This window comes from Pyricularia pennisetigena (assembly GCF_004337985.1).
Source record: "Pyricularia pennisetigena strain Br36 chromosome 7 map unlocalized Pyricularia_pennisetigena_Br36_Scf_8, whole genome shotgun sequence".
NCBI classification, from domain to species: Eukaryota; Fungi; Ascomycota; class Sordariomycetes; order Magnaporthales; family Pyriculariaceae; genus Pyricularia; species Pyricularia pennisetigena.
In genome coordinates, this window is record NW_021940920.1 from 830,789 (window position 1) to 854,501 (window position 23,713).

Genomic DNA, 23,713 nt, shown 5'->3' on the forward strand with positions numbered 1-23,713 from the left:
AAAAAAAAAAAACAAGGTTGTCGACTTACGTCTTTGCAAACATCAGGCGCAAAGTCTGTGATGGTAATAGTTCGAATATTTGTCGGCGCCTTAACGGGCCCTACGCTTCTTGATGGCGCATCTGGGTTCTTTTGAATGAAAGAAGGCTTGTTCGCAAGGCCCTTGTACTTTCCATCTGGCGGGCCTTGCTGCTGTGAAGATCTGGTCGTGCCCAATAGGTTCTTGGTTGATAGCGAGTTCTTTTCCTCTGCATCAAACCAGTTGCTCCGTTTTGTCGCATCGTTTGAATCTGTTATTGGCACGCTCCTGTCGGCCTTGAAAACCGTCGCTGAGAGGTCCGCATCGGGGGCGGCGCTGGTCTTTGTTGAAGTCGTAACATTGCCGGATCTGTCCTTTCTTCTCCGCTTGATGCGGTGTCCTGCTTCATCCTCGGAGGATGAGTAGTCTGAGCTGTCGCTATCTGCAGGCGGAGGAGTCGCTGCGCGTTTCCTGATATTCGCTTTGGCTTTTGCGCCTCGCTTCTTGAAAACAGCCACCGGTGCTGCGGGTGCGTCCATTTTGGGTGGCTGGGTCTTTGGATGTCGCTCTGACAAGAATTTCGGTGTAAGAGGGAAAGAAGCTGATGTTGAGAAGACGAGGGTTTGTGCTTTAGTGCTGCACTATCTGTTGCTATACGACTGATGGCTTTCGCTAGACGTGATAAGTTCTGACTATTTTCGGCAGCTTACGCCACCAAGGCTGGGGATTTGTAAAGCCACAATACCATCTGAAATCCAAATGTTTGTCATGATTCCGGGGAAAGCTCCGACATGTTAGTGACAAACCCTCGGCGACACCCAAATTCACATTCAATTTTTGTTCCTGACTAGCACGACCCGCTAGACTGCGCCACGGTGACCTCTCGTTATCGCTGTTGGTGGATTGCAAGGTTGGGAGAGGTGTGCCCTGCGGAGTCCTGCTCCACTATGCGGGACACCAATTTTACTTTGCAAAGCCAAGTTCATGCAATGCGCAGGGAGCACAAGAAACGAAACAAGAATGAACAAATGAGCTTTTGGGACTACTGTTATTCGCTCGGCGCCCCCAGAACGAGACGCCACATGATTTTTTTTGTACATGTAATTTAGCAGTACCTGGTGAGCTAATACGACCAGGCGTATTTAGAATGAAGCCCTATCAAACTAGAAGACGCCAGAAGGGACGGTGTAGTCGTATTTCGGGCAATTTGTTGGTTTTCTTGTTCTTCAAGTTTGCAGTTTTTGATCGGGCCAGGATATCTTTTCGACGCCTTCATTACTAAGGTGCTTAACTCCGACCCTAGTGCAGCCAGTTTGGCGAGCACAAGAACTAGAACCTCCACCTCATCGCTGTTCGGACACATGAGATCAGATGGAATACATCCCTGTTACCCAATTTCAGTGTGCAACCCAACACTTGTTGCGTGACGTCTGATCTCCGCCTGCAGGCCGTTAGTCGTTCGTTACTTTTGGTATAAAATAAGCTCATAGGCTGAGCGGCTTGCAGATGAGTTCCTGGAAAAGAAACGAACAAGTGTCAACGGTGTCGCATAAACAAATCATTAAACTTCCAAGGCAAGGCATAAAACTATTGGTCCAAACGAGTTGAAATCGCTCACGGAATTGCTGACACCTTGTACGGAAACGGCAAGCAAAGCAGCAAGCCCTATTTTATGTCCAAATGTCCATTTTCCCCCTGGATAAAGGAAATGTGTAGTTGAGGCACAGACATGTTATGTTTTTGGTAAATCCTATAGTTGTTTTGTAGTACCATGACTTTGTGGCTGCAATCCACCTCCGCTTGTACCACATGTATTCAAACTATTAGGTCTGTAATAGTTACCAAAAAGACGAAAAAAAAAAAAACTTTTGATTAACTCCATATGCCTGCCATCACCCTCGCACACCGTCAAGCTCTCATCTGACGTCTGGACCAATATCCCTGCCGCGGTCCCACCTTCCGGAGATGGACGGTCGATGGATCGGTGGGACATTGTGTGCCTGTGCAAGCTCACTTGTAAGGGAAAGCCTGGTTCTTTGTTGTCTGTGCCGTGCAGGTCCCAAATGTTGTTGACAGCAAGGCTGGGGTCTTGCCCGCATGGTTTCCAAAAAAGTTATTGTTCGCTTTGTTGTTGTTTTCCTAATCTTCCCTTCTCTCTCCCTCCTTTTTTTTTTCCCTCTCATCCCGCCCGTCCGCTGTACTCCCGCGAGACAGTTCGAGACGCAAACCATCCCGTCGGGCAATACCTTCTTTTGGCACTCCACCGCTTGCTTGGTCGGATCCCGGGCTGGCCGTTTCTGCCTCTGCCAATGAACAATCTGCCTCCATTCTAATTTGGTGCGGATGTTTTTTTTGGTGGATGTTTTAAGTTTCGGTTTTTAGTCCTAATTGTAATATTCCGACCCTTTGTCTTTCGTTCCAACATTTCTCCAAGAGTCTCGTCTTCTCTCCACCACTCTCTTTTGTCTACCGGATCTTGCGGCATTACCTTCGTTTGCGATATATTCGGTTTCTGATTTCTATTACGATCACTTTCTGTGTGGCGCTGGCTGGAATTTCCGAGTTGCATCTTGTTCCTGGTTGGACCGGCTTGGGTGCACTTAGCTTCTTTTAGCGCCTGTCAACCGGATTGGTCGCATGAAAAAAAAAATAAAAACAACCATCAGTGTCACACGCCCTCCAATCATATCCCACACACCACAACAATCTGTCGCGCACCTGGAGCAGGTTGCACCTCCGCTTCTCTCCGCACCACGGCGAGGCGAGAAATCTTGAATCGTCTCATTCTACATCCGACCATCACTTTCTGGTCGCGTTTCCTTGAGAGGACACGAGTTTGGCATCAACATTCCAGAACTCTGGACCAATCCAGATTTTAGTGGCTGTGCTTGCTGCAGGTCGATCGATTGCTCGTGCATCCGCTCGGCCCTCGCGGAAAACCACCATCCTCTTTGTTTACAAACAAGGGAGACAACAAACAAAACCCACAAATCCAACAAGTTCGCTCCTTCGACCAAGCAGCCGGGTCTGCATTCGCAACGATATTTCCCAACTGAAATTTCCAACCGGAAATAGACCCGATCGACATAAGAGAGAACGACAAGCATTCTGGAGTCCAGGAAGACATATTCAACACGCGTCGCATAACCTCAAAACACGCTTGATGGTCGTCGTGTCGCCGCACTGATCGGCACCAAAAGAGGGCACTGATCTGCCATCATGGCAGGCTCACGTGCCTCTCCTCTGCCCGATGGGGCGAGAGGAGGTGGCGGCGAAATGAACGACCCTTTTGTTACTCCCCGAACAGCCAGCGCGAACCCACTACGGTACTCAAACTTTGATTCAAATCTCTTTGCTCTCGACCCTGGCTCCTCCCCAACTCAGGTGAAGCGTGCCCTCGAGGCTCACCTGGCCGAGACCGATCGGCGGATGCAGGAAGCTGGTAAACTGGGAAACGCCCTTGTCGCGCAACGCAAGCAGCTGGAGGAACGTCTTCGCGAAGTAGAACAAGTCGAGGCTCAAGGAGAGCTGGCACCTGATCTCCGCAAGAAGCTGTTCGACATCGAGAAGGATTATAATGAAGTGGCCAGGGAAAGTGCGAGGGCCTTTCTACCCAAGCCGAGAATTCCTAGCAATGAGCTCGCTACTGGCTCTCCCTTTGCGCCGGAAGGCAAGGGTGGTAGAGTAAGTATCACATCAGGACACCCCCTTTCCCTCGCATTTTGCTAATGATTTGTACTCCAGCGGTCTGTGAGCCCTTCAAAGTTCGAGAGCCAGGCTACAGGTTCTCCAACCAAGCTCAGCGTGCCGAACAGAAAGCTCCGGAACCAGCCGACCAACAGGATCCATGACATCGAATTCGCTGCAGAGATTAGTACATCTTTGATCTCACAAGTACGAAACCTGCAGGCTCTCCTTTCTGAGCGCGATGAAGAGCTCAGGGATATCAAGGTGGAGAAGTCTAGGCTGGAGGCCGAGTCTGAGGCCTTTCAACAGCGGGTCAAGACGCTCGATGAAAGCGAGCACCGATACAAGGACGAGAACTGGAACCTTGAAACACAGTTGCATGAGCTGCTTGCCTCGCAGAAAGAGGCCACCGACCGTGAGAAGAAGCTCAACCAGGCTTTGAATGCGCTTCAGGCAGAGAAGAATTCGACGCAAAGGGAACTGGATGAGATTAAGGTGTCTCATGCGAAACTCGTAGAAGACCACGCTGCTGCTGTGAAGCATCACGACATCGAGCTTGGCACTGCTAAACGCAACATTGTTATGGCTGACACAGAGAGAGCCGCCATGCAGCGAAAGATTGAAGACCTTACCAGTCAGAACCAAGAACTCGCCAAAGCCTTCTCAATGCAACGAGGAAGGATGCTTGAGCGGGAAGCCGCCTCGGGCTTGAGCGATGAGGACTTTGAGACTGCCAATGATAACATCACTCCAGAGCACTCGCCGCCACCTTCCCCGGTCAAGGGCACGCCGCGCCACTCTATGCTGGAGTCCGAGACCCTCAAGACTTCGCTCCTTCACGCTCAGCGCACGATTCAGAGTCTTCGCACCAACGTTCACCGTGAGAAGACAGAGAAGCTCGAACTCAGACGCATGCTCCAGGATGCACGTGATGAAATCGAGAAGGCCAGGAGTGACCCGTCAAGCGGCAGCAGACCTAGCCGCAAGACAGCTTCTCGCGAGTTCAAGAAGCCCTTCCGCCCTGCTCAGCTTGGAGAGGCCCGCATCAGCCGCAGTGAAATTTATCTCGAGGATCCTAACTGGGAGGAGCAGCCGGGTGATCCCATGAGCCCAACTCGACCCGTGACCTTCAGAGGTTCTCGATCAAGTGAAATGCCTACTGTTGTCGAGTCCAGCAGCGATCAATTTGATACAGCTCACGAAACAAGCGATGCTGCGTTTGAGACGGCCAATGACGAACGCGCTACCGAGACGGAGGATTTCCAGACGGGTGCAGAAGAGCTTTCGGACGAGGCAACCGAGACGGAGAGTCTCTCTCGGGGTGTAGGACGGCTGAAGAGGCCCCCGTCACTGCCCTTGAACCAGAACCAGACCCGCTACGAGTACCAGAGCACTGCATCCACCTCTGACGAGGAAGATGACTACACTTACACTGGCTCTGACCTCACCAAGACGCCCACTTCTATGCCGTCAAGGCCGCGCAACCGCTTCAGTCGCAGCAGCCGTAGTGGGTTCTCTCGCTCTCGTTCTCGACAGACCAGTGAAGAGCCCAACTTGCTTAGCAGCCCCGCCAACTATCCGGGCAGTCCCGCCAGCTTTGCCACTAGCAGTGCCGCTGGAACACCCCAGGCTGCTGGACAGAGCCTATTTGCTGAGCTGGGCGAGCTCGATGGTAGCGATTACGAGTCGTACAACGGTGCTACACCTAGCCGGCGCAGTGTTAGGTCCATGAGCGCTAGGTCCATGACCCCAGCTTCGGTCACTCGGCGTGCCGGGTCTACGCCCCCCGTGCCTCCTCTGCCCAAGGGGATTATGGTCTCTAGTGGTATGATGACTGAGCCCGTGATTATCGAACCACCGACAGACACTACCGTTGGGTTCAAGGAGCGACCATTTTCGATGCACTCGGTCATCCGGGATGGCGAGACCTCTTGGCTCGATTCGAGACCCGTGTCCATGTCGACATTCTCTTACAGTGATGCTGGCGCGCAGCATGATCCCGATATGGAGCAAGAACTGGCTCGATTCCCGTCGCCTCCTAAGCCCGCCTACAGCCTGGGCGACGCACCTGTTCCAGTTCTCACGCCACCTCTCTCTTTGAGCTATTCGTCAATCCAGGCGGAGAATATTGAACCGCTAAGCGACCCCGAAGTCATGCCACCTCCCCCACCAACTCTTAGCTTTTCAGGAATCCAAACCGAGGACGTTGAGCCTCGTGGTGAGCTCGAAATCCCACCGCCTTCTTTCAGCTTATCTAGCATCTCTGCAGAGGGTATCGAGCCACGTGAGGAACCGGCAGTTCCTCCGCCCGCCCTTAGTATGTCGACAATGCTCGGCGAAGTTATCGAGCCCCAAGCCGAAGCCGAGATTCCCCCGCCTGCACTCACCATCTCGTCAGTTCTTGGTGAAGCTATTGAGCCCCAGGCCGAGCTTGAGATTCCTTTACCTGTGCTCAGCATATCGGCCATGGTGGCAGAGGGTATTGAGCCTGTCGCTGAACCTGAGGTGCCGCCTCCTGCTCTGAGTTGGTCTAGCATCCAGGGTGAGCACATTGAACCACAGACCGAGCCTGAAATCACGCCTCCAGTCTTTACCATTTCCTCCATCTCTATGGAGCATGTCGAGCCGCTTAGTGAGCCCGAAATTGCACCGGCGGCTCCTCCAACCCTTAGCCTCTCGGTTATCACTGCTACCGAGGTCCAGCCTATTGCTGAGCCTGAGCCTGGACCTGTTGCTGAATCTCGTGCTCTTGCCCTTGGGGCTATTGCCACAGAGACCTCGGAGCCAACCGGGGAGCCTGCAGAGCCTGTATCGGTTCCTGTTGCCCTTGATTTCTCATCTATTCAAACCCAGCTCGACTTGCCTCCCGTTGACGCCGTGGAGCCCGAGGTTGTTGTTCCAGCACCGCAGCAGCTATCATTCTCAGCGATTTCGGGTGAGATGGTTGAGCCTTTGGCTGAGATTCCCCCTGTCCTCGCCTTTTCGTCCATCTACGGCGAGAACGTTGATCCTGTGGCGGATTTGGAGATCCCTCCGCCTGAGCTTTCAATGTCCACAATTGCGACTGAGCAAGTTGAACCTGTCGCTGACGTCGATCCTGTTCTCTCCATGTCGACAATCGTCACAGAGTGTGTTGAGCCCATCGCCTCGGTCGAGCCTAGTCTCTCGCTGTCGACCATCGCAACCGAGGCTGTCGAGCCCATCGGCATTCCAGAACCCGAGAAGGCCATGTTCTCTATGTCGATCATTGCTGCTGAGGTTGTCGAACCCGTGAACATTCCGGAGCCCGAGAAGGCTACGTTCTCGTTGTCACCCATTATGGGCGAGCAGGTTGAGCCAATCGAGCCTCCCGCCAAGCGACTGCGTGCCGTTGCACCACTCGGTTATTCGAGTATCACTACTAATTGGGACACAGAACCAGTGTCACCCCGTAGTCCTAAGCGTAACGGCTTCATCATTCCCCGCGATGACGAACGGCCTGTCACGCCCATCGATGGCGTGTTTTCCCTCGCTCGTGGCAAGAGCAAGGTCAGAGAGCCCTCGACTCCCATCATTGCGGAGGACGAGACACGTCAGTCCCGCAGCGCTTCGCCAAGCGTCGAGACTCCCGAGTCACAAAGACCGCTTAAGGAGCTGCCTGCCAATGTCAACGCCAAGCCCGTCCGCAGGCAGGTTGTGCCCACGGCCGACCAGGGTGCCCAAACGTCTCTCACATCGGAGGCGATTGACCAGATCATGGCCCTGCGGGCGAAAGCAAGCACACCCACGAGCCCATTTTTCTCTCATCAAAAGACAGACTCGTTCGGCACCAGCGTCGGCACGCCTGGAACTGTCCGCATCAGGAGGTCACAAGAGAGCCTTGGCAGTGTCATCCACCACAAAGTCAAGCCCGTCGATGTTGACTTGGATGGACGGAGACCTGGCAGCGCCGCAAGCGGACACGCATCGATCCACTCCCATAACCTTCCGCCGCTGCCCCCGAACCACAAGGAGGCCATCCAGGCCGCACGTACGGACTCGTCGCAAGGCGGCCCTGGTACCATTACCACCATGGGCCCTCCCTTGCTGCCGGCATCCGCATACAAGAACCAACAGCGGCCGCGAACACCTAACGGGTCTAAGAGGCCCATGTCGCCCGCCTCCATTGCCTCTGGCGGACGTGGTACACCAACTCCCAGGCCGGCTAGGACTGGCTCAGCTTTCGGCACGGCAGATGTCCAGTCGCCCTCGCGCATCACCGCACACAGCAGGCAGTCATCCATGTCATCCTTTGTTTCCGAGGTTGACGCTCGGTTCAACATGCAAAATGGCCTGTCGGTAGGTATGCAGGAGCAAGGCTTCGGTCCAAACACGGATCCTCGCATGATCCAGGCAATCACGCAGACGATGATTGGCGAGTACCTATGGAAGTACACTCGCAAGGCTGGACGTGGCGACTTCTCTGAGAACCGTCATCGCCGCTACTTTTGGGTCCACCCCTACACCAGGACGCTGTACTGGAGTGACAAGGACCCTTCAACTGTTGGCCGGTCAGAGGCAAGGGTGAAGAGCGTTCCCATTGAGGCCGTCCGGGTTTGCACCGACGACAATCCTATGCCGCCTGGCCTTCACCGCAAGAGTTTGACCATCTTGTCGCCTGGACGTGCTATCAAGTTCACCTGCACAACTGGCCAGCGTCATGAAACCTGGTTCAACGCACTTTCATATCTGCTGCTCCGTACTGAGGCGGAGGGTCAAACCGACACGGAATCGATGGCGGAGCACATAACCAGTGAGGATGTTGACGAGTTCAACCCTCAATACGGGCATCGTGCCGCGGCCGGTACTCGGGTTAACACTCCTCGTCCGCCGCCATCGCTTGCGTCCTACACTTCGCGGACGCCTCGCAACGAGACTCCTACTCCCTATGGCAGCTCGTATGACGTGCCGACGCTGACAAAGACGCCCAAGAAGAACGAGACTCAGCAGCAGCATCCGCAGAGACCGGCCCTGGGCACTATGGGCCGGATCAGTGGGTACTGGAAGTCCAGCCACGTCATCTCAGGCACTTTTGGCAGCCTCAGAAGCCGCAGCGCCGGCGCCGTCCAGCACCCGCGGGGCACCATCTACGAGACCAACGAGGTTCACGACAGTGCAGAGGACCTGAGACTCATGTATGAGGCTCAGGACCGTGAATCTGCAAGGCTGGAGAACGTCCGTGCCTGTTGCGATGGGAAACATGACGTTGGAACTCTCCATAAGAGGGGATTAGTTGCGTCCCACAGCCATTCCCACACTGGCACCTCAACACCGACCGTCTCGGGTACCGTGAAGTCTCGCGCTTGATTTTTGACTTTCTTGTCCTTTTATCCGCCTCGTTTTTACAGTAATAAGTCATTCAAACACACCTTCTCGACTCTCGTTAACTTTATTCTTTTCCCCCAACGACATTCGCTCAACCATCCGTTCACAACCTGTCTCAAAAGTTCGACCTCTGCTTTTATAGTTGGGTCTGTTCTCTAACTCCTCTTAAGGACTCTCCTATTATTGTCATGAAAACCCTAACCACTGTGCTTTTCGCTAAGCTACTCTACACGACGTCGATGAAGCCGATTTCCTTTTTTGTATGCTATAAGGGTTAATTACCACCCATGCTAGTTCTAGTCAGATCAAAACAATTGTATTTGAGAACTTAGGCAACTTTCTGTCTGCGCAACCTTTTGCAATGTCTTTGCTAGTCTCTCCTGTTATCCCAATCTTGACCACCTTCGTTGCTTGCAAATTTGACTTGTAAGAGCTACCAATCCGGCCACGATGCTGGAAGAGTTATTGTCACCAAATTGAATATCAGGCCGATCTGGAGGGCTGCAGAAGTTATGCTTAGTGGCCCAACTTTGCCACCGACCTTCTCCCATCGACGTACAAGTCGCGGCTGGTAATTTCACCCAGTTTGAGAGGCAGAACCCAACAAGTGCTTAGGACGATAGCCGATACTAGCACCATTTAGCCTTTACTATGTTTCTTTTCGCGACTTCACTTCTTTCCATGATGTATATTTTGCCCTGCATCATTTTGACTTTTGGCGGGCCGGGACCCAAAGTTTATATTGCTACTGGAGAACTTTTTTGCATCAAACAAGTCGACTTTAGGGCTCTATTGATGGCTTCTGGCCGTTCTTTGGGAATCCACTAGGTCTAGTCTAGTTGACAGTTCTTTAGATCTGCACAGACAACCTTGTATTCACTAATGGGCTGCTATCGTACAGTCACAATGTTTCCGCATCCCGCATTGTCACCCACAGCCTTCCGTCCCCATTCTATACTACTTTCTCTCCCCCCTTTTTTTGTTGGTCAAGGCCAGCTAGATGCTCCAGCAGTCACTGTGCTACTACTTTCACGGTGGCTATCTCGCCCCATACTGATACGGAGGGTGTAAACAAGACAACGTAATCGACGGCCAGAGCGCATGACCAGCGCGGTGGTGGACGTTGAGTTTTTAGTTTTTTATAGTTCTTTTCTTTTTTTCTTTCTTCAATTGCCTTGTTTGGGCGAGTAGTAGCAATGATCGTGGATCTCGTGACAGTCGGCTAGCATGATTGTTTCGCATGAGTAACTTGACAGGAAAGGGACGAAACACAACAAAACAAAGCTTGCGGGACAAAGAAGAAAAAAAAAAAGGTTGCTTACTGCAGCTGCGTCCAAGAGACCATTTACGCGCCCAGCGGGAGCAAGAGGTCTTGCATGGATCGCGCCGGCATATGAGGTCCCCTTCCTTGAGGCCGGGCGGTGCGGTCTGGGTTGGTGATGGTTCGTCGGCCGAAGCGACACGGACGGCGACGCTGGCCGTGTTAACCCGTGTGGGATGAGCCGCGGTGATGGCGACGAAAAGCCATAACATGTTGGTCACGCTCTTCATGGTGAATCGTGATTGATTACTGCGTGAAAAAAGATGATTTTTTTGAGGCTTCGTAGAAGGAGGATGGGCTAGGAATGTATGTTGAAGAAGAGAAGAAGAAAAGAGAGAAAAAAAAAAAAAAAACCAACAATCGGTTTCGTTTCTGAGGAGAGTAGACCAGCTTTAATACTTGGGAAGCCCAGTGGCTTAAAGCTTTTTACGAAGCCATTCTCAAGTTCAAGCGATGGTTAAAGATTCGACAAGAGATTTATGCGTCGCTAACGATGCTCGCCGCCAGCTCAAAATTCCTGGCTACGACTAGAGCTAGAGAAGTATACAGGTTAGGGCAGAAGTTTGTGTCTAGTCTAGATCATTCAGCGAGAGCCCATGGACCAAAGAAGCCGCCGCCTCCAAGTTTGTATATGTCATAGAGGTGCCTAGTCTTGAGTCTTGACAGTATCCCTTATCTTTCTTTTGCTGGCGCGCTGCAAGATGATGACAGTGCTCTGGTCGATTGGCGTAAATTCCTTTCTCAATATCCTAAAGACGGAAAAGAAAGAAAAAAAATTAAATAAGCATATATACAAGCATATATGAGGTCGAAGGGTGATCCCGAGTAGGAAGTCAAGGGCTCATATACACCCGGCAGCTTGAGTATATGTCGCCACATCTTATTTATCACTTCTTCTCGTCGAGATTTCGAGAGTGAAGAAATGAGCTCAGCAGCAACACATGAGGCGCAAAGATGATGCTTTTGACTTCTTGACCAAGTTTCTTCCTTCTTTTTTTTTTCCTTATGTCTGCCTTTGTGTTTGAGCCAGTGATACTGACGTGGAGCCAGCACCAGATTGACACATGCCTAGGACGTCAGTACAAGCACCAGCACAACCATAAATGGAAGCCGAAGGCAACTAGTCCAACAGCCACTATTGCCACTGTAGGTATTCAAATAAATTTGTTGGGGAAGGTGATACACCAACTGATTTGCTTGTTACAGATGTCTCCCTCACCATCAATCAAAAGTTCTTTGTCACTCTCCCTTTCCTCTGCTAATTGAGAAGATGTCAGGGCAAGTTAGAAGCTAAAAGATGATGTTCTTGTACCTATGTCGCTTTACGCACCACTACTTGGCGATGTGCTTTCTGTGAAAACTCTGGATAATATCCACTCCATTGTATACTAATATCGCGGATGGGCGCATCTGCGTTACATGCACCTGCAACACATGCATAATGGAATATTTTTCAACCAGCCTATAACATGGACTCACACGAGACCCGGTTGCCGGAGCCATCGACCTTGTTCTGCCGGTGGCGGGGAAGCGATAATATGGGTGATGGAGGAGGGGTTAACCGGCCACGGTACGTTTCAAGCCTGCAAGTACCCTGCGTAGTTAGCCAACGATTGCTCTGCCAGAAATGAACAAGATGGCCAATCTGGGCGGGCCGTCAACTCCTGCGGCCACACCCCTAGGGGGGCTTGCAATATGTTTCTTCGGCTTCTCGCTGCATCAAATCACTGGCAATATCTTGAGGGGGGGGACTTGATTTTGCTTGTATGACGATCGAATGGGGGACTATGCAAGTTAAGCTGGCCAATCCAAACGTGTCGTCTTTTGCTCCGGGCCCTTGGATCATTCGTCTGCGGAGTGTTGCAGAAACGACGGGCAGTCGCATGAGGAGCTAAGGCAAGCTCGGGACAGGAAGCTCTGCAGGGTTGCATATTGTTATCACTCACTTGCAAAGTGGCAAAAGAAGGCATCCGCGCGCCAGCAAGATTGATTCTAGTATTAGACACTGCGTCTTGCAGGAGGAATGAACATATTAGAAAGATGCAGAAGCTGACAGGAGTCATATTCACGTCATGTCGCGCGTCGCCTAGACTCCTCTGTTAGATGCAGCCAGGCAAACATCCAAGATAGGAAGACATTAAGCGGATGCAACGCTGCTACCCTGCTGCTCGCCGAGGGTGGTGGGCCGAGGGTTGGTCATCAAGTAAGTAGGTAGCAATTATCGAAAAAGTCAATAGCCGAGTATAAGTTCCGATACTCGCGTCTTGGATGCGTCCGAATCTGTCTCGGTGCTGAGGTGGTCCTAGTCGGCGATGCCAGAATGGGGGGGCGGTAATATCAGGGAAGGGAATAAATGGTGACAGAAGGTAGAGAAGATTGAGAAACCGATTTGACGCAAGTTTGTTTGCCCTCTTCCACTTTGGGTAGCCAAGGTAAGGTAGGCAGGCTAAACTGACTAAATCAACTCTAGCGAGGAAGGCCCTCCTCGTCCATCAAGACAAGAAGAGGAAGGTACAATAGGGTAAAAGTCAGTCAGAGTGGACAGATCCTAGAGGCAGCCAGTCTTAATCTGACACGCAATGGATGTGAGCCCCATTTTTTTGTTGGTCTAGACTAGATTCATGTTTCGCGCCCAACTGCTAAGTCCGCGGATCCGAGAGAGTTCCAGCATCGATGGCATATCTGCAACCAAATAATTGAGGAACCCGCTCAACTGACGGGTGTTTTATTATTGTTTCCTGTCACTTTGGATACTTTCTCTATTATATTTTATTTTATTTCATTTTACTTTTTTTTTTTTTTCTTTTCTCTTTTTACCCAGATTCACTGACAGTGGCCGGGGGACTTGGCACCAATCGTTTCATGGAAATATCATCAAACCCTGACAGATTATTCGTACATAAGCTATTTAGAGCTTAGTTGACTAGTTCACCCGACTCTCTGGTAACCCCTTATTTCTTGGAGGTCGATTGACAGCTTGCTTTATGAATATAGGGATAAAGATGAAACAATTTTCAAAGCCAAGAAGGAATGGGCTTTGATCTTCTGATCTGGCAGACTCATATTACCCATTTCGAATTGTACATACTAAGCGAGGATCAGCAACAGGTTGAAGGATCTTCTCATCCCCTACCTGGGTGCAATACTTGGCCCTGTGCTTTGCTCAAACGTGCGCAGTCTCGACCTTTGCGCATCGACCATCGATCGTCTGAACGAGTTTCGACAATTACGGTGGACCGCTTCAAAAAGTTCATGCAGGGTATCCCAAGGGACCCTGGCCTGACAGCGCGACAAGCTTTTCGGGCCCCCGGCCCGCGTGGGTGGCAGCCCTGTTACTTTGGCATCTCAATTTTCCCATGGTTCTGGGCTGTTGTGGACTTGTCAATGTCGGTTCCTTCCTGGGAAAAAAAAAACAAATCATTCAAGATTCCCAGCATCTGCGTCGCCTTTTCATGATTCGTTCGGCAAGATGGCTTTTTCCGGTGCCGCAAGTACACTGAGGCATTATCTACTTGTCACAAACCAGAAGCTTCAGTTCCTGTCTAGCCTGAAGCCCCCTACCCCCCTAGGTTCCTATTCGCAAACATTCCATTCGTTTTCCCAAAATATCCCACGGGAAACCTCCTCGCAAAGATGTGACATTCTATAGGAAAATCCACAGGGCGATCCTGAAGCAGGACTTGCACTGACCCACCCCCAAAAGAGCCAAATTCTACCCAACCAAGGTTGCATCAACCCGTCCAGGGCCCCCCAAATCTGGCCATCGCGGATTATGCCCCGCCAAGCTCTTACAAGATCAGGGGGATGTTCTTTCATCCGAACCATCCCCCAAGTCCGGCTCGCATCCCGCAGTTACCGTGTATTAGGAGTAGTAGTAGTAGTAGTAGTAGTAGTAGTTATTTTACCAAGTGTAGTATGGTGTTGTTGTTGTCAAAGGCATTCTGCCTCAACGGCCGCGTCGATCCACTTTCTGGCAACAGCCTAGATCCCTGCGACTGTTTGGAGGGCGCCTGTCGACTCTGACCATTGGCGACGGTGAAAGATCACGCGAGCTGGCTCTTGCACTTGGATATGTGATCCCAGGCCTTGATGATCAGAGGATATGGCTCGAGTATAAGAAGCAGGTGCCTATCCTATCCAGATCTGCTCTCTGGCATCTTGTTCATCCACCCATCACTAGTCAAGCAAACAGCCTCCTTTACATTCTTTCAAGAGTTGATCTCTTTCTTTTCGCCATATTTATTTACTCATTCTATACATTCTTTGCCAGATTTTCACTTCACAACTATCATTAAAGTCGATCTTTAATCTACAGGAAAAGTCTCTCAAAAGACTAAGCATCAAAATGCAGTTCAAGACCGTTCTCGTCGTCTTCATGGCCACCTACGTGTCCGCCGCAGCCGTCCCGGCCGGCTCCGTGGCAGTCCAGGCTCGTGCGGTTGGCAAGAATGGCGCAGACTTTGGAACGTGTACCCCTACCATGGACTTCAAGACTGGCCGGCCGGGCCGAGCGGTAAGTCTCAAGTCCCATCAAGCCTACTCCCAACACACTGATTTTTTTTTTCTTTTTTCTTTTTTTCTCTACTTGGCTGACATACGATGAACACCACAACCGCAGGCCAACCAGGGCACCTTCTTACCCACCGACGCAGTCGTCGCCAAGGGCCAGCAGGACGCTCTCAACCCCGCCATCATCATGAACCGCATTTGCGACCAGCTCATAAACGTCTGCAAAGCCAACGCCGAGGCCAGGACCCAGTGCAAGGCTGCCCAGGCAAAGATTACGGCGCTGGGTACCAAGGACGCGAGCACGGCCACCGCCTTCAACAAGGAACTCGGTTTCTAGTGAGAGAAAAAGGCATTACCATTAGTTCACAACATGGAGGCTGGGTTTGTTGTTGGACATTGGTGTCTACGTGGAAGAATCTTTTTTTTTCTTCTTCTTTTTTTCTTTTTAATGTTTGTAGCTGGTAGCACAGTTACAAGTGGATATGCCGTCATGGGACAGCTGTCTGAATCGAACCCTGCTTTCGATTAATATGATGATGACTCTGCAAGCTTGTGAACTGCTCTGACTACGAGGATCCCGTTTACAATCCTAGGTCTTAGCTAAAACCATTAAACCTCCCTTTGAGTCAAGCGTGCAATAGCAAACAAAGTTTCTATGTAAAGGAGGCTCAATTTTAGGTCACGTTATAGACAATAACTCGACTCTTCAGTTGCCCTGCGAAATGAAGTGATTTAGTGGCAATGCCAAGAGATGTACGCCTTTGTCATTATTTTCTACATTTTCTTATTTGTATCCCAAGAAAAATAAGGTGCTCTCCAGATCAGGCCTTTTGGCGAGGTAAGAGAATACCTAGACATGCCATTATACAGATACGTAGGTCAGTAGATACCCTGATTAGGAAGTAGACAAGAGGATTGCAAGGGGTGCTAATATATAGAGTAATTAATAGGTATGTTGGATGGCTTTTGGGGGGTTCCCTAGACCAGCTATCTAGGTGAATGAACAAAGCACCCATACTGTACGGATATATTTTGGCCCTTGATCTGTTGATTGATTGGGATAGGTTACAGAGATAGGTTGGCACAGGTGGAAGTGTCTTGTATCAGGGTACAATCACCTCGTGACTATATGTAAGGATTACACGCTTGACCAGACTGAATATCTAATCCAACAAAATACCCACCTAGGTCAATTTGCTGGTAAGGAAGTTGATATACAAGTAAGGGTAGCAATAACTTCTATATCCGCCCAGTCTTTCGCACCGAGCGTGGGCCGCATTCTGGGGCTGGATAACAAATGACGTGAGAACTCCATAACGTGGCTCTGTTTTCGAGACTCACATCGCACCACTGATCACCCCTTACCCCAGGCATAGAGGTATGTAGCTTTTTTACAGTGAGAAAACAGTAAAATCACTTGGTCAACATACTTAAAGTGCATGACACTTTGTCACCACCAGCCAGTCAATCCAACCATCACAACAACCACCACGATTGCAAGACAAGGTTCAAGAATTTAAAAATAACAAAAAACGCAGTAAACAAAAGAAAGCTTGACTATAAAAGACTCCAAAAAGTCATCCCAGTCGAGCCGAAACAGCGGTTGCTTCCTCGGTTGTCAAGTCGGGACAAGCCGTGCGAACTATGTGTTCAACCAAGTTAGGAAAAAAAAAAACAAAGAAATAAAAAAAAGAAAGTTGTAATTTTTTTAGCGTGCCATGTCAAACATGGGCAACAACCCAACCACGCCACCATCAACCGTTGTGCCGGTCTAGAACGGACCACGAAGCTGGCGGGCCCGAGACCGAAAGAGAGCTATAGTCCAAAGGCGGTCTTGGAGGGGGAGGCAAAAGAAAACAAGAAAAAACAAAAAGGTTCGAGACGCTGAAGGAGATTTCAGAGCGGTCTTTTTTCTTTCTCTGTTTTCTTTCTTTTCTTGATTCCGTCTCCAGCCGGTTAAGGGTTGAGATGGATAGAGGGCCAAACGGTAAAATGCTCCGAGCAGCCTCGATCGGGAAATACAAACGACGAATAAGGGGGATGTTTGGTTTGTTGAGCCCAAGTTTGTTCTTTCTTCCTGTCCTTAGTTTTGCCCGAATACAGCATTTACATAAGTAGAATGATGTAGAAAGAGTATGTCCTTGGTAGACAACAGAACAAAACAAAAGATTCGACCAGTCGGGCCCTGCACATCCGAAGATGTAAACCAGACCGACCTCAACAAGCATGTCGTGAAACAGCGAGAAATGAGGCGAACATCCCTTTTGCTCTCCCCCACTACCCGCAGCGTGTGCCTGGGTTGCCCCCAGATAGGGGAAGCCTGGAAGCATACCAAAGAATTGGCCTGAAGAATTAGAGATGGATAAAAAAAAAGCAAATGACATATTGTCCCATTTCACTCCTCAAAAGCCGAAGAATAGACACAGCATCTTCTTTTTTTGGTATTTCTGCCATCGCCCTCCTTTACAAATTTTGCCTTATTTCTTCCGCAAGTGATGTCCCCCACCTACCGAGGCAGTTTGAACAAAAAAAAAAGATAAACGGTTCCGCCCGAGGCACCTGTTATCCCATCAATCCCATCGCCGAGAGCAAGGGCCGGCGAGAAGACAAAGAGATCACACAAAAAAGCACCTCAGACACCGGCCCCTGACCGGCCCGCTGAAAATATTCAGTCAGCTATTTTTTTCGTTCTTTTTTTGTTGTGTACTTCAGCAATGCATACTTCGGCGCGTTGGTCTCGTCATTGGGAACGTGGGCCGCGTCAGAAACGGAACCGGGACGGAAAAGGGGGAACAAATAAGCTTTTCAACTCAACGTGATAGTTACCTGCTCGACATAAGAGCAAACAAAATAAAAACGAGGCAGCGGTTTTGCTCGACGGGGTGGCTTGAACTTTCTCTCAAACGTGTTCCTTGGCAACTCCTTTGACACAGTAGTTCGTTGTCACGCACACCTACCTCCACACACCGGCGGAGGCTTTGGACGACAAGGTACCGAACGGGGAGAAACCGAGGAGCGAAGAGGGAGGGGAAGGCAGGGTCGAGAGGGAAGCAAAAGAAATAGTTCAGACTGATCCCATGTTTTGCGGGCTGTGGGTATTTGTCTCTAGATGCAATTTCTATTATTTGACGGCCTGGCTTGGTCCGAAAAAAGAGCGTGCCAGAAGAGAGGAAAAGAGGGGGCGGGTAGAGCACTCCCAGTTAACTGTCAACATCACTAAAAACGCTCTTTTGCAGGGCCAGTACAGCCATGCGCGTATATACTCCAGGTGACAAGCACAGAGATATCTCAATGTATAAATTTTTAGTCATCATAACCTGCCCAAATGAATAAGACAAGCTGGATCGACGCTGGCAATGTTGGCTAATACTAAATAAGTGAACAAGAAAAAAAAAAAAAAAAAAAAAAAAAAAAAAAAAAAACCGTGGATCAAACAGACAGAAAAAAGACCGGCCAAACCGGAAACAGACAGATGTTGGCAAGCAAGGTACCGATATCAAACGCAAGAGCATATTTTTCCTATTTCCTTTGTTCTAGGCAGGAGAGCCAGGTAAAAACAGAAAAGAGATCGAGAAAACATCGTCAATCATCGCGGGGACGTTTGCACACCCCCCACACACATGGACAAAAGAAAACCTTGCTCTGATGCTTTGTTCATAGAAATTCAGCCTTCTTGACTCGCGATAAAATAAAGACGCCTGCTACTAGCATCCAAATAGAATTTAACAAAAACGCAAAGTAGTAGTTGCTAACAGGTGAGCCCTGTTGGGATATCCCGAAAAGTAACAAATCCACCATAAGAACTGCAGAGACCCCGTGGGCACCATATTTGCGAGAAAGAACTAAAAACAGACAAGAAAAGAACCCTCCGCTCAACCTTAAATCAGTGAAAAAAAAGAACATTCAATCGAGCAGGTACATGAAAGACGCACGCTCAATCGCTCAGCTTCTCCGGCTCTGGTATCACCAAGGAAAACAAAAAGATTCAAGGGGTTTACATCATCAAACCGAACCCCAACAGTCTGCCGTGAGGCGATTCAACTCTTTTCATAGAGCCAACATGATTTTTTTCTGTCAAACTCTTCCGCCTAGAGAAAATGAAGAGAAACAAAAACGAAAAGGGGAATCGTAGTGTTCGTCATAAAGCACAGGGGCGTGATAAATAAATAAATAGGAATTCTGTCCAAAGGTCTTGGTGTAGTGTGCTCTCCATCCGTCTAACTCGGGCCTCTTTTGACGCCTCGGTCGATGATGAACTGTCTCGAGTCGCCGTTCGGCGAACATGAGATGAGTTTGATGCAATCTGGGTATCGAGTGATGGATTGCTCAGGGGAAATCTGGCCCTTTTTGGTCCGGTCTCTTTTCCTCCAAACTTCCCCCCCCGCAGCAAAATGATCAGATACGTCGTCTCTTCCATGCTGCTCCTGCTGCTATGCATGCATCGCTCGGCTTCTTCTGCTTCCGCTTGGACGCAGCTTCAACGGCGGGTACCGGGTCTGCAATATGGACAAACTTAAACTCTCCAGGGGCAGGCTGCCTCTAGCGCCGGCCGTTGAGTCGTCCGAGCATTGAGTTGTCAATGTTGTTGCCTCGAGGATCGCTGCTCGATGGGCCAGACTTGTGGTCCATAAGTGCACTCAGGCTCATGATGCCCTTTGAAGACGGCGAGGTAGCCTGGTTGGGTGAGGGCTGCCGCGGAGCCGGCGGTGGAGGCGGAGGACCCTGCTGGATATGCGGTGGCTGTGGTGCGGCTCCTGGACTATCCCGGCGGGCAAAGTGGCCGGGCATGGGACGGTCGGTCTGCTGGTGGTGAGTCTGAAGATGAGGCGGCGCTTGCTGATGCTGGAGATGCTGAAGCGGATGCGGCTGATGATGGTAGGGAGCAGTCGGCGGGGTGCTGCTCTCGTTGCGCGAGTAGGCATGATAGACAGTTGGCGGAGTGCTGCTCTGCGCAGAAGCAGGGGAGCGCCGACGAGGGTCCTCTTCCTGCTGGTGAGGGTGGGGAGGCGGCAGGCGTGGTCCATGCTGGTGGTCGTCCTCGGGACCACGAGGCCTCCTCCTACTACCCTCCATCCTCTCGTCGTAGTAGCTTCCAGTCGGTGAGGGAAGCGGCATCTGAGGCGGAGTTTGCAGTTGGTGTGGCTGCTGCATCGGATGAGGAGGCTGAAGGTGATGCGGAACATTATGAGGACCGGGACCCGGGGGAGGCCCCAAAGGCTGTCCAAAAGCACCAAAGAGTTGTGTACCAGGTGCGACACCTCCAGGAATAGCAGAGACGGGCACGAAGGCGGTCGTGCCACTGGAAACCGGCTGGAAGACGCAGTCATTGCCAGTCTTTTTGCAGTTCATACATTTGCCATCGGCTGTCGTTTGGTAGCCGCTGCAGCGGATCTAGTCACAATTCAAGTTTTGTCAGTTTCACGCTGGAGCGCATGTGTAAAAGCACCCCTAATGAACGCAACATACCTTGCGTTTCCGGCAGTAACGGCAAGCAATTGAAGTCCGCTGTCTGGGCGCACTGGCCTGTTGAGCATTTGGTACGTTGCGGTAGTCGAAAGGCCCCATTATGGCCCCGGGAGGTCCCTGATGGTAGGTGTAGACGGGAGCGTAACCGCCGTCTTGCGGGTAGGCACCCTGGCGAGGCGGTGGTGGCGGTCCAGGGTAGTAACCGTTCCTTGGCTCGGCCTGCGCGGGTCGATGGCTGGCTTGGAGATGCCTCGGATCTTGAGGCGGTGGTGGACCCCTGCCGTCGATGGCATGCACTGGCGGGAGGTGGTAGGCTTGTCCGGGTGGCGGAGGGCCATTGTCGCTGTCGGTAGGAGATAGCGAGTACGCCGACCGCGGCTGGTCGTGGGGTGGAGGAGGGCCATTTTGGCCACTGGAAGGGTAGTCATGGATAGACGGAAGGGTGATGGGACCTGCGGCTGCCATGTTGAATCCGTTGGAACGGTGGTGCTGTAGTGGTATAGTCCTTAGTCTGTCGTCGTCCTCTTGCTTGGGATACTGTGAGTCGTCGCGTGGATCGCGGGGTTGTAGCCCTCGTCTGCGAAGGTCATCGGCCATGCTACGGTGGTGTAGGACTAAGTTCGCCAGAACGCTGTGCGCGTCGTGGGAATCCTGGCTTGAGTTGGATAATGACAAGCCGAAAGCCCTATGTAAGAGTCGAAGCAGGGACGCAAAGCAATAAGGGAGCGCCAGGAGCACCAAGCAGGGATGCCGTAATGTTTTGTTCTGCTTCTTGGTCTGATGACTCTGACTGACCTGACCTAGCTTAATGTAACCGACACTGACTGGCAAGGTCTTTGATCTGTATCAGTGATTGCTATTTAGCAATTGTTACCTCCAGCCCAAGGTGAGAGGGGGAGGGAGTGGAGAGTAGGTGCTATAAAGGGACGGGATACGAACATGAAGAAGTCAAGAGTCGGTGCGCGCGGGCCGAATTTAAGTCGACAGGCTCCGCTGCTGAAGCGACCCCGTGCGTCTTTGCTGCTGCTGGCTGACGGCGAGGGGGTGCGTGCCGTGCGAGTGGGAACCCCAGTCGAAGCCAAACCAGATCCAGGTTGGGCAGGATTGGACCTTGGACAGGGACACGGGAGGAACCTTGGTAGGGGTGCGCCGGCTGGTCCGTCCTGTCTATTCTGTCTTGGGAACTTGAGTTAAGTTGGGCACTCTCTTCAGGAAGAAAGCAACTCTTTTCGGCTTTCCAATTTTGCCGCTGGCGGGAATGTCGAGGCGAATTCAAAACGGGGAGAAAAGACATAAATAAAAAGAAAATGAGAGGGACGAACCGCTTATTTTTGTGTCTTGGGCGAAACGAGGGAGTAGAAACGCCACGCCACGACGGCTATGTAGCTGAGAAAGGTGCACACGACGCACAGAAAGAAGAAAAAGTTCAGGATGAGATCGATGGGGTTTTGCAGTCCCTCAATCAGGGCCAAGTTGAGATTTTTTTTGATTGTTTTTTTTTTTTTGTAGGCGAAATGTCAACGGACTGGCTTGGCTGCTGCTGACGTGATGGCGTATTTTGACAATGGACAACCGTATGTCATGGGTCAAAGTTTTGAATATGGCTGCCAATTCCCTTTCTTTGGTAGCGAAACCGTCAACGCTGCTCCTTTCAAAAGCTAGAAGGCGAGTGGCTTCGATACTCGTTCCCGAGAGTTTATCTGTTGCAGCTGTTGATGTCGTCCCCTGTCACTATCCGCCGGTAAGCTAGCCTAGCGTTTGGTAATGACGAAGTTTGACGGTGGGAGGACGGGCGGGAATGCGGAAAACAAAATTATAATAACAATAAAAAAATCAAATGCGAAAGGCGGGGACAGATGATAGATGCTAAGGTTAGCTCGTGCCGGGACCGGGACGAGGCAAGGCTTTCTCTTCTTGAAAATGAAAAAGCGGGAACTCCCTCGTGAACGTGGCGAGGTGAAAGGTGGTCCGGTCCTAAAGTAGGCAGGACTGGCTGGGGTTCAACTCGCCGAACCGTTGATTTAGTTCCTCTCTTGTTTTTCTATTCCCTTGACGAGTTTTCAAGCAAAGAGACGGGTCAGGACATGCATGCCTGGCTGGCCGGGCGCAAATCTCAACGAACGAGAAAGTGGGCAGGATAACATTGGATGCAAAAAAGAGGAGGTTATGGAAAATTGATTAAAAAAAAGACGACTAACAGACAAAACGCAGACAGCAGACAGACAGACGCCAAAGCAACAGGCAAACATGCAAGGATAGAGACGGATGATGGGCGTGAATCTAGAAGCACCAAAAGGCACCCAAAACCTTTGCCAACCCACCCAAAAAGGTGAGATTGGGAGTGGACGGGTCAGGCAAAATGGGCCGACCCCCCAGAAGAAAATAAGAGTACCCACTCGAACGGCTGGTACCCGTTTACAGCACACCCTTGCCCTGTCCTTCCTTCCACAAGATCACTAACCATGGCACACGCCCCCTCCTAAGCTGTATTGCATTTCGACTGCACTGTACTGTACGTTGCTGCGGGAAGTCTTTTTTTTTTTTTTTTTATCATGTTTGCTTCTTCAGTTCGTGCATTTCTCCGTTCTTGTCCTGTCCCGTCAACGCAGGCCTACGCCCCCTCCATTACCACCCGCAACGCCCAGCCCAGAAGCCTCTGCAATCTGCCATGTTCCTCAAGCGAGGCACACTGTGCGGCCGGTCGTGAGTGGATTGATTGCCGACCCCTCCCCCTTGCTACCCATCACGCCCTGTACTTTGGTACCGTAGGCGATCTAGTGAATTCAATTGCGCAGCAGAGCAGACTTGAGCAAGATAAAAGAAAATAATAATAACAAATAAAATAAAAAGTACAAAAGACGTCTTGCATGACTCCTACCGCCCGCAGTCCAACATGTAAGCGCTCGTGCACGGCCGCTGCAACAGGCAAACGTGTCTAGAGGATGCACAACGACCGTTGAAGGAACGACTTGGCCTCGAGGCAAACATTATTGGGACGAATGCACAAGCTGCAATCGTTTATGCAGTCGACTTCCTCTGCAACGGCGCTGCTTCTGCTTCTACTCTTTGCTGCAGTTGCTGCGGTGCAGCAGAGAAAAACAAAGAGCGATACGAGACGGAAGGAAATTGACGTAATATGCAGTGTTAGATTTCAGATATCTCAATGTTTGCCTGCTTCTGTGTCTGTCTGTCTGTCTAGCGAGTCCCCGGATCGGTGATCAAGACTTGACGGGTTGCATTATGGCTTTCTCCTCAACAAACATTTCTCATGACGGGAATCTATACACGTAAGCCGATATCGTGCCAAATGATCACGATCGCTATTTGCTTTTTTTTTTTTTTTTTTTTTTTTTTTTTTTTTTTTTTTTT

At 50.7% G+C, this 23,713-nt stretch overlaps 8 protein-coding genes across 8 annotated transcripts in view; 4 read left to right on the forward strand and 4 right to left on the reverse strand.

Moving 5' to 3' along the window:
• The window catches only part of PpBr36_09360 (uncharacterized protein), a gene marked incomplete at both ends in the record, with an annotated part of 1,179 nt that extends 622 nt beyond the window's left edge, over window positions 1-557 (reverse strand). Inside the window, one exon of the mRNA XM_029896481.1 lies at window positions 30-557. Coding sequence (XP_029744615.1) covers window positions 30-557 — 528 coding nt within the window. The remainder of the gene's footprint in view (window positions 1-29) is intronic.
• A 1,211-nt stretch (window positions 558-1,768) lies between these two features.
• Window positions 1,769-2,011, reverse strand: PpBr36_09361 (uncharacterized protein; the record flags this gene model as incomplete). The annotated part of the gene is made up of 1 exon (XM_029896482.1): window positions 1,769-2,011. One exon carries the CDS (start codon window positions 2,009-2,011, stop codon window positions 1,769-1,771), a length of 243 nt encoding a protein of 80 aa, XP_029744617.1.
• A 1,226-nt stretch (window positions 2,012-3,237) lies between these two features.
• PpBr36_09362 (uncharacterized protein) lies at window positions 3,238-9,030 on the forward strand (the record flags this gene model as incomplete). The annotated part of the gene is made up of 2 exons (XM_029896483.1): window positions 3,238-3,702; window positions 3,763-9,030. 2 exons carry the CDS (start codon window positions 3,238-3,240, stop codon window positions 9,028-9,030), a joined length of 5,733 nt encoding a protein of 1,910 aa, XP_029744618.1.
• A 1,184-nt stretch (window positions 9,031-10,214) lies between these two features.
• PpBr36_09363 (uncharacterized protein) lies at window positions 10,215-10,599 on the reverse strand (the record flags this gene model as incomplete). Its single annotated transcript, XM_029896484.1, has 2 exons — window positions 10,215-10,270; window positions 10,371-10,599. The coding sequence occupies 2 exons, from the start codon at window positions 10,597-10,599 to the stop codon at window positions 10,215-10,217; spliced, it is 285 nt and encodes a 94-aa protein (XP_029744619.1).
• A 4,115-nt stretch (window positions 10,600-14,714) lies between these two features.
• On the forward strand, window positions 14,715-15,215 carry PpBr36_09364 (uncharacterized protein; the record flags this gene model as incomplete). The annotated part of the gene is made up of 2 exons (XM_029896485.1): window positions 14,715-14,882; window positions 14,988-15,215. The coding sequence occupies 2 exons, from the start codon at window positions 14,715-14,717 to the stop codon at window positions 15,213-15,215; spliced, it is 396 nt and encodes a 131-aa protein (XP_029744801.1).
• Window positions 15,216-19,417: 4,202 nt separating this feature from the next.
• PpBr36_09365 (uncharacterized protein) lies at window positions 19,418-20,941 on the reverse strand (the record flags this gene model as incomplete). The annotated part of the gene is made up of 2 exons (XM_029896486.1): window positions 19,418-20,269; window positions 20,345-20,941. The coding sequence occupies 2 exons, from the start codon at window positions 20,939-20,941 to the stop codon at window positions 19,418-19,420; spliced, it is 1,449 nt and encodes a 482-aa protein (XP_029744620.1).
• A 342-nt stretch (window positions 20,942-21,283) lies between these two features.
• Window positions 21,284-21,888, forward strand: PpBr36_09366 (uncharacterized protein; the record flags this gene model as incomplete). The annotated part of the gene is made up of 2 exons (XM_029896487.1): window positions 21,284-21,500; window positions 21,854-21,888. 2 exons carry the CDS (start codon window positions 21,284-21,286, stop codon window positions 21,886-21,888), a joined length of 252 nt encoding a protein of 83 aa, XP_029744621.1.
• Window positions 21,889-23,218: 1,330 nt separating this feature from the next.
• PpBr36_09367 (uncharacterized protein) lies at window positions 23,219-23,479 on the forward strand (the record flags this gene model as incomplete). Its single annotated transcript, XM_029896488.1, has 1 exon — window positions 23,219-23,479. A coding segment is annotated over one exon (261 nt), but the record flags the coding sequence as incomplete, so codon positions are not given.
• Between the last annotated feature and the right edge of the window lie 234 nt (window positions 23,480-23,713).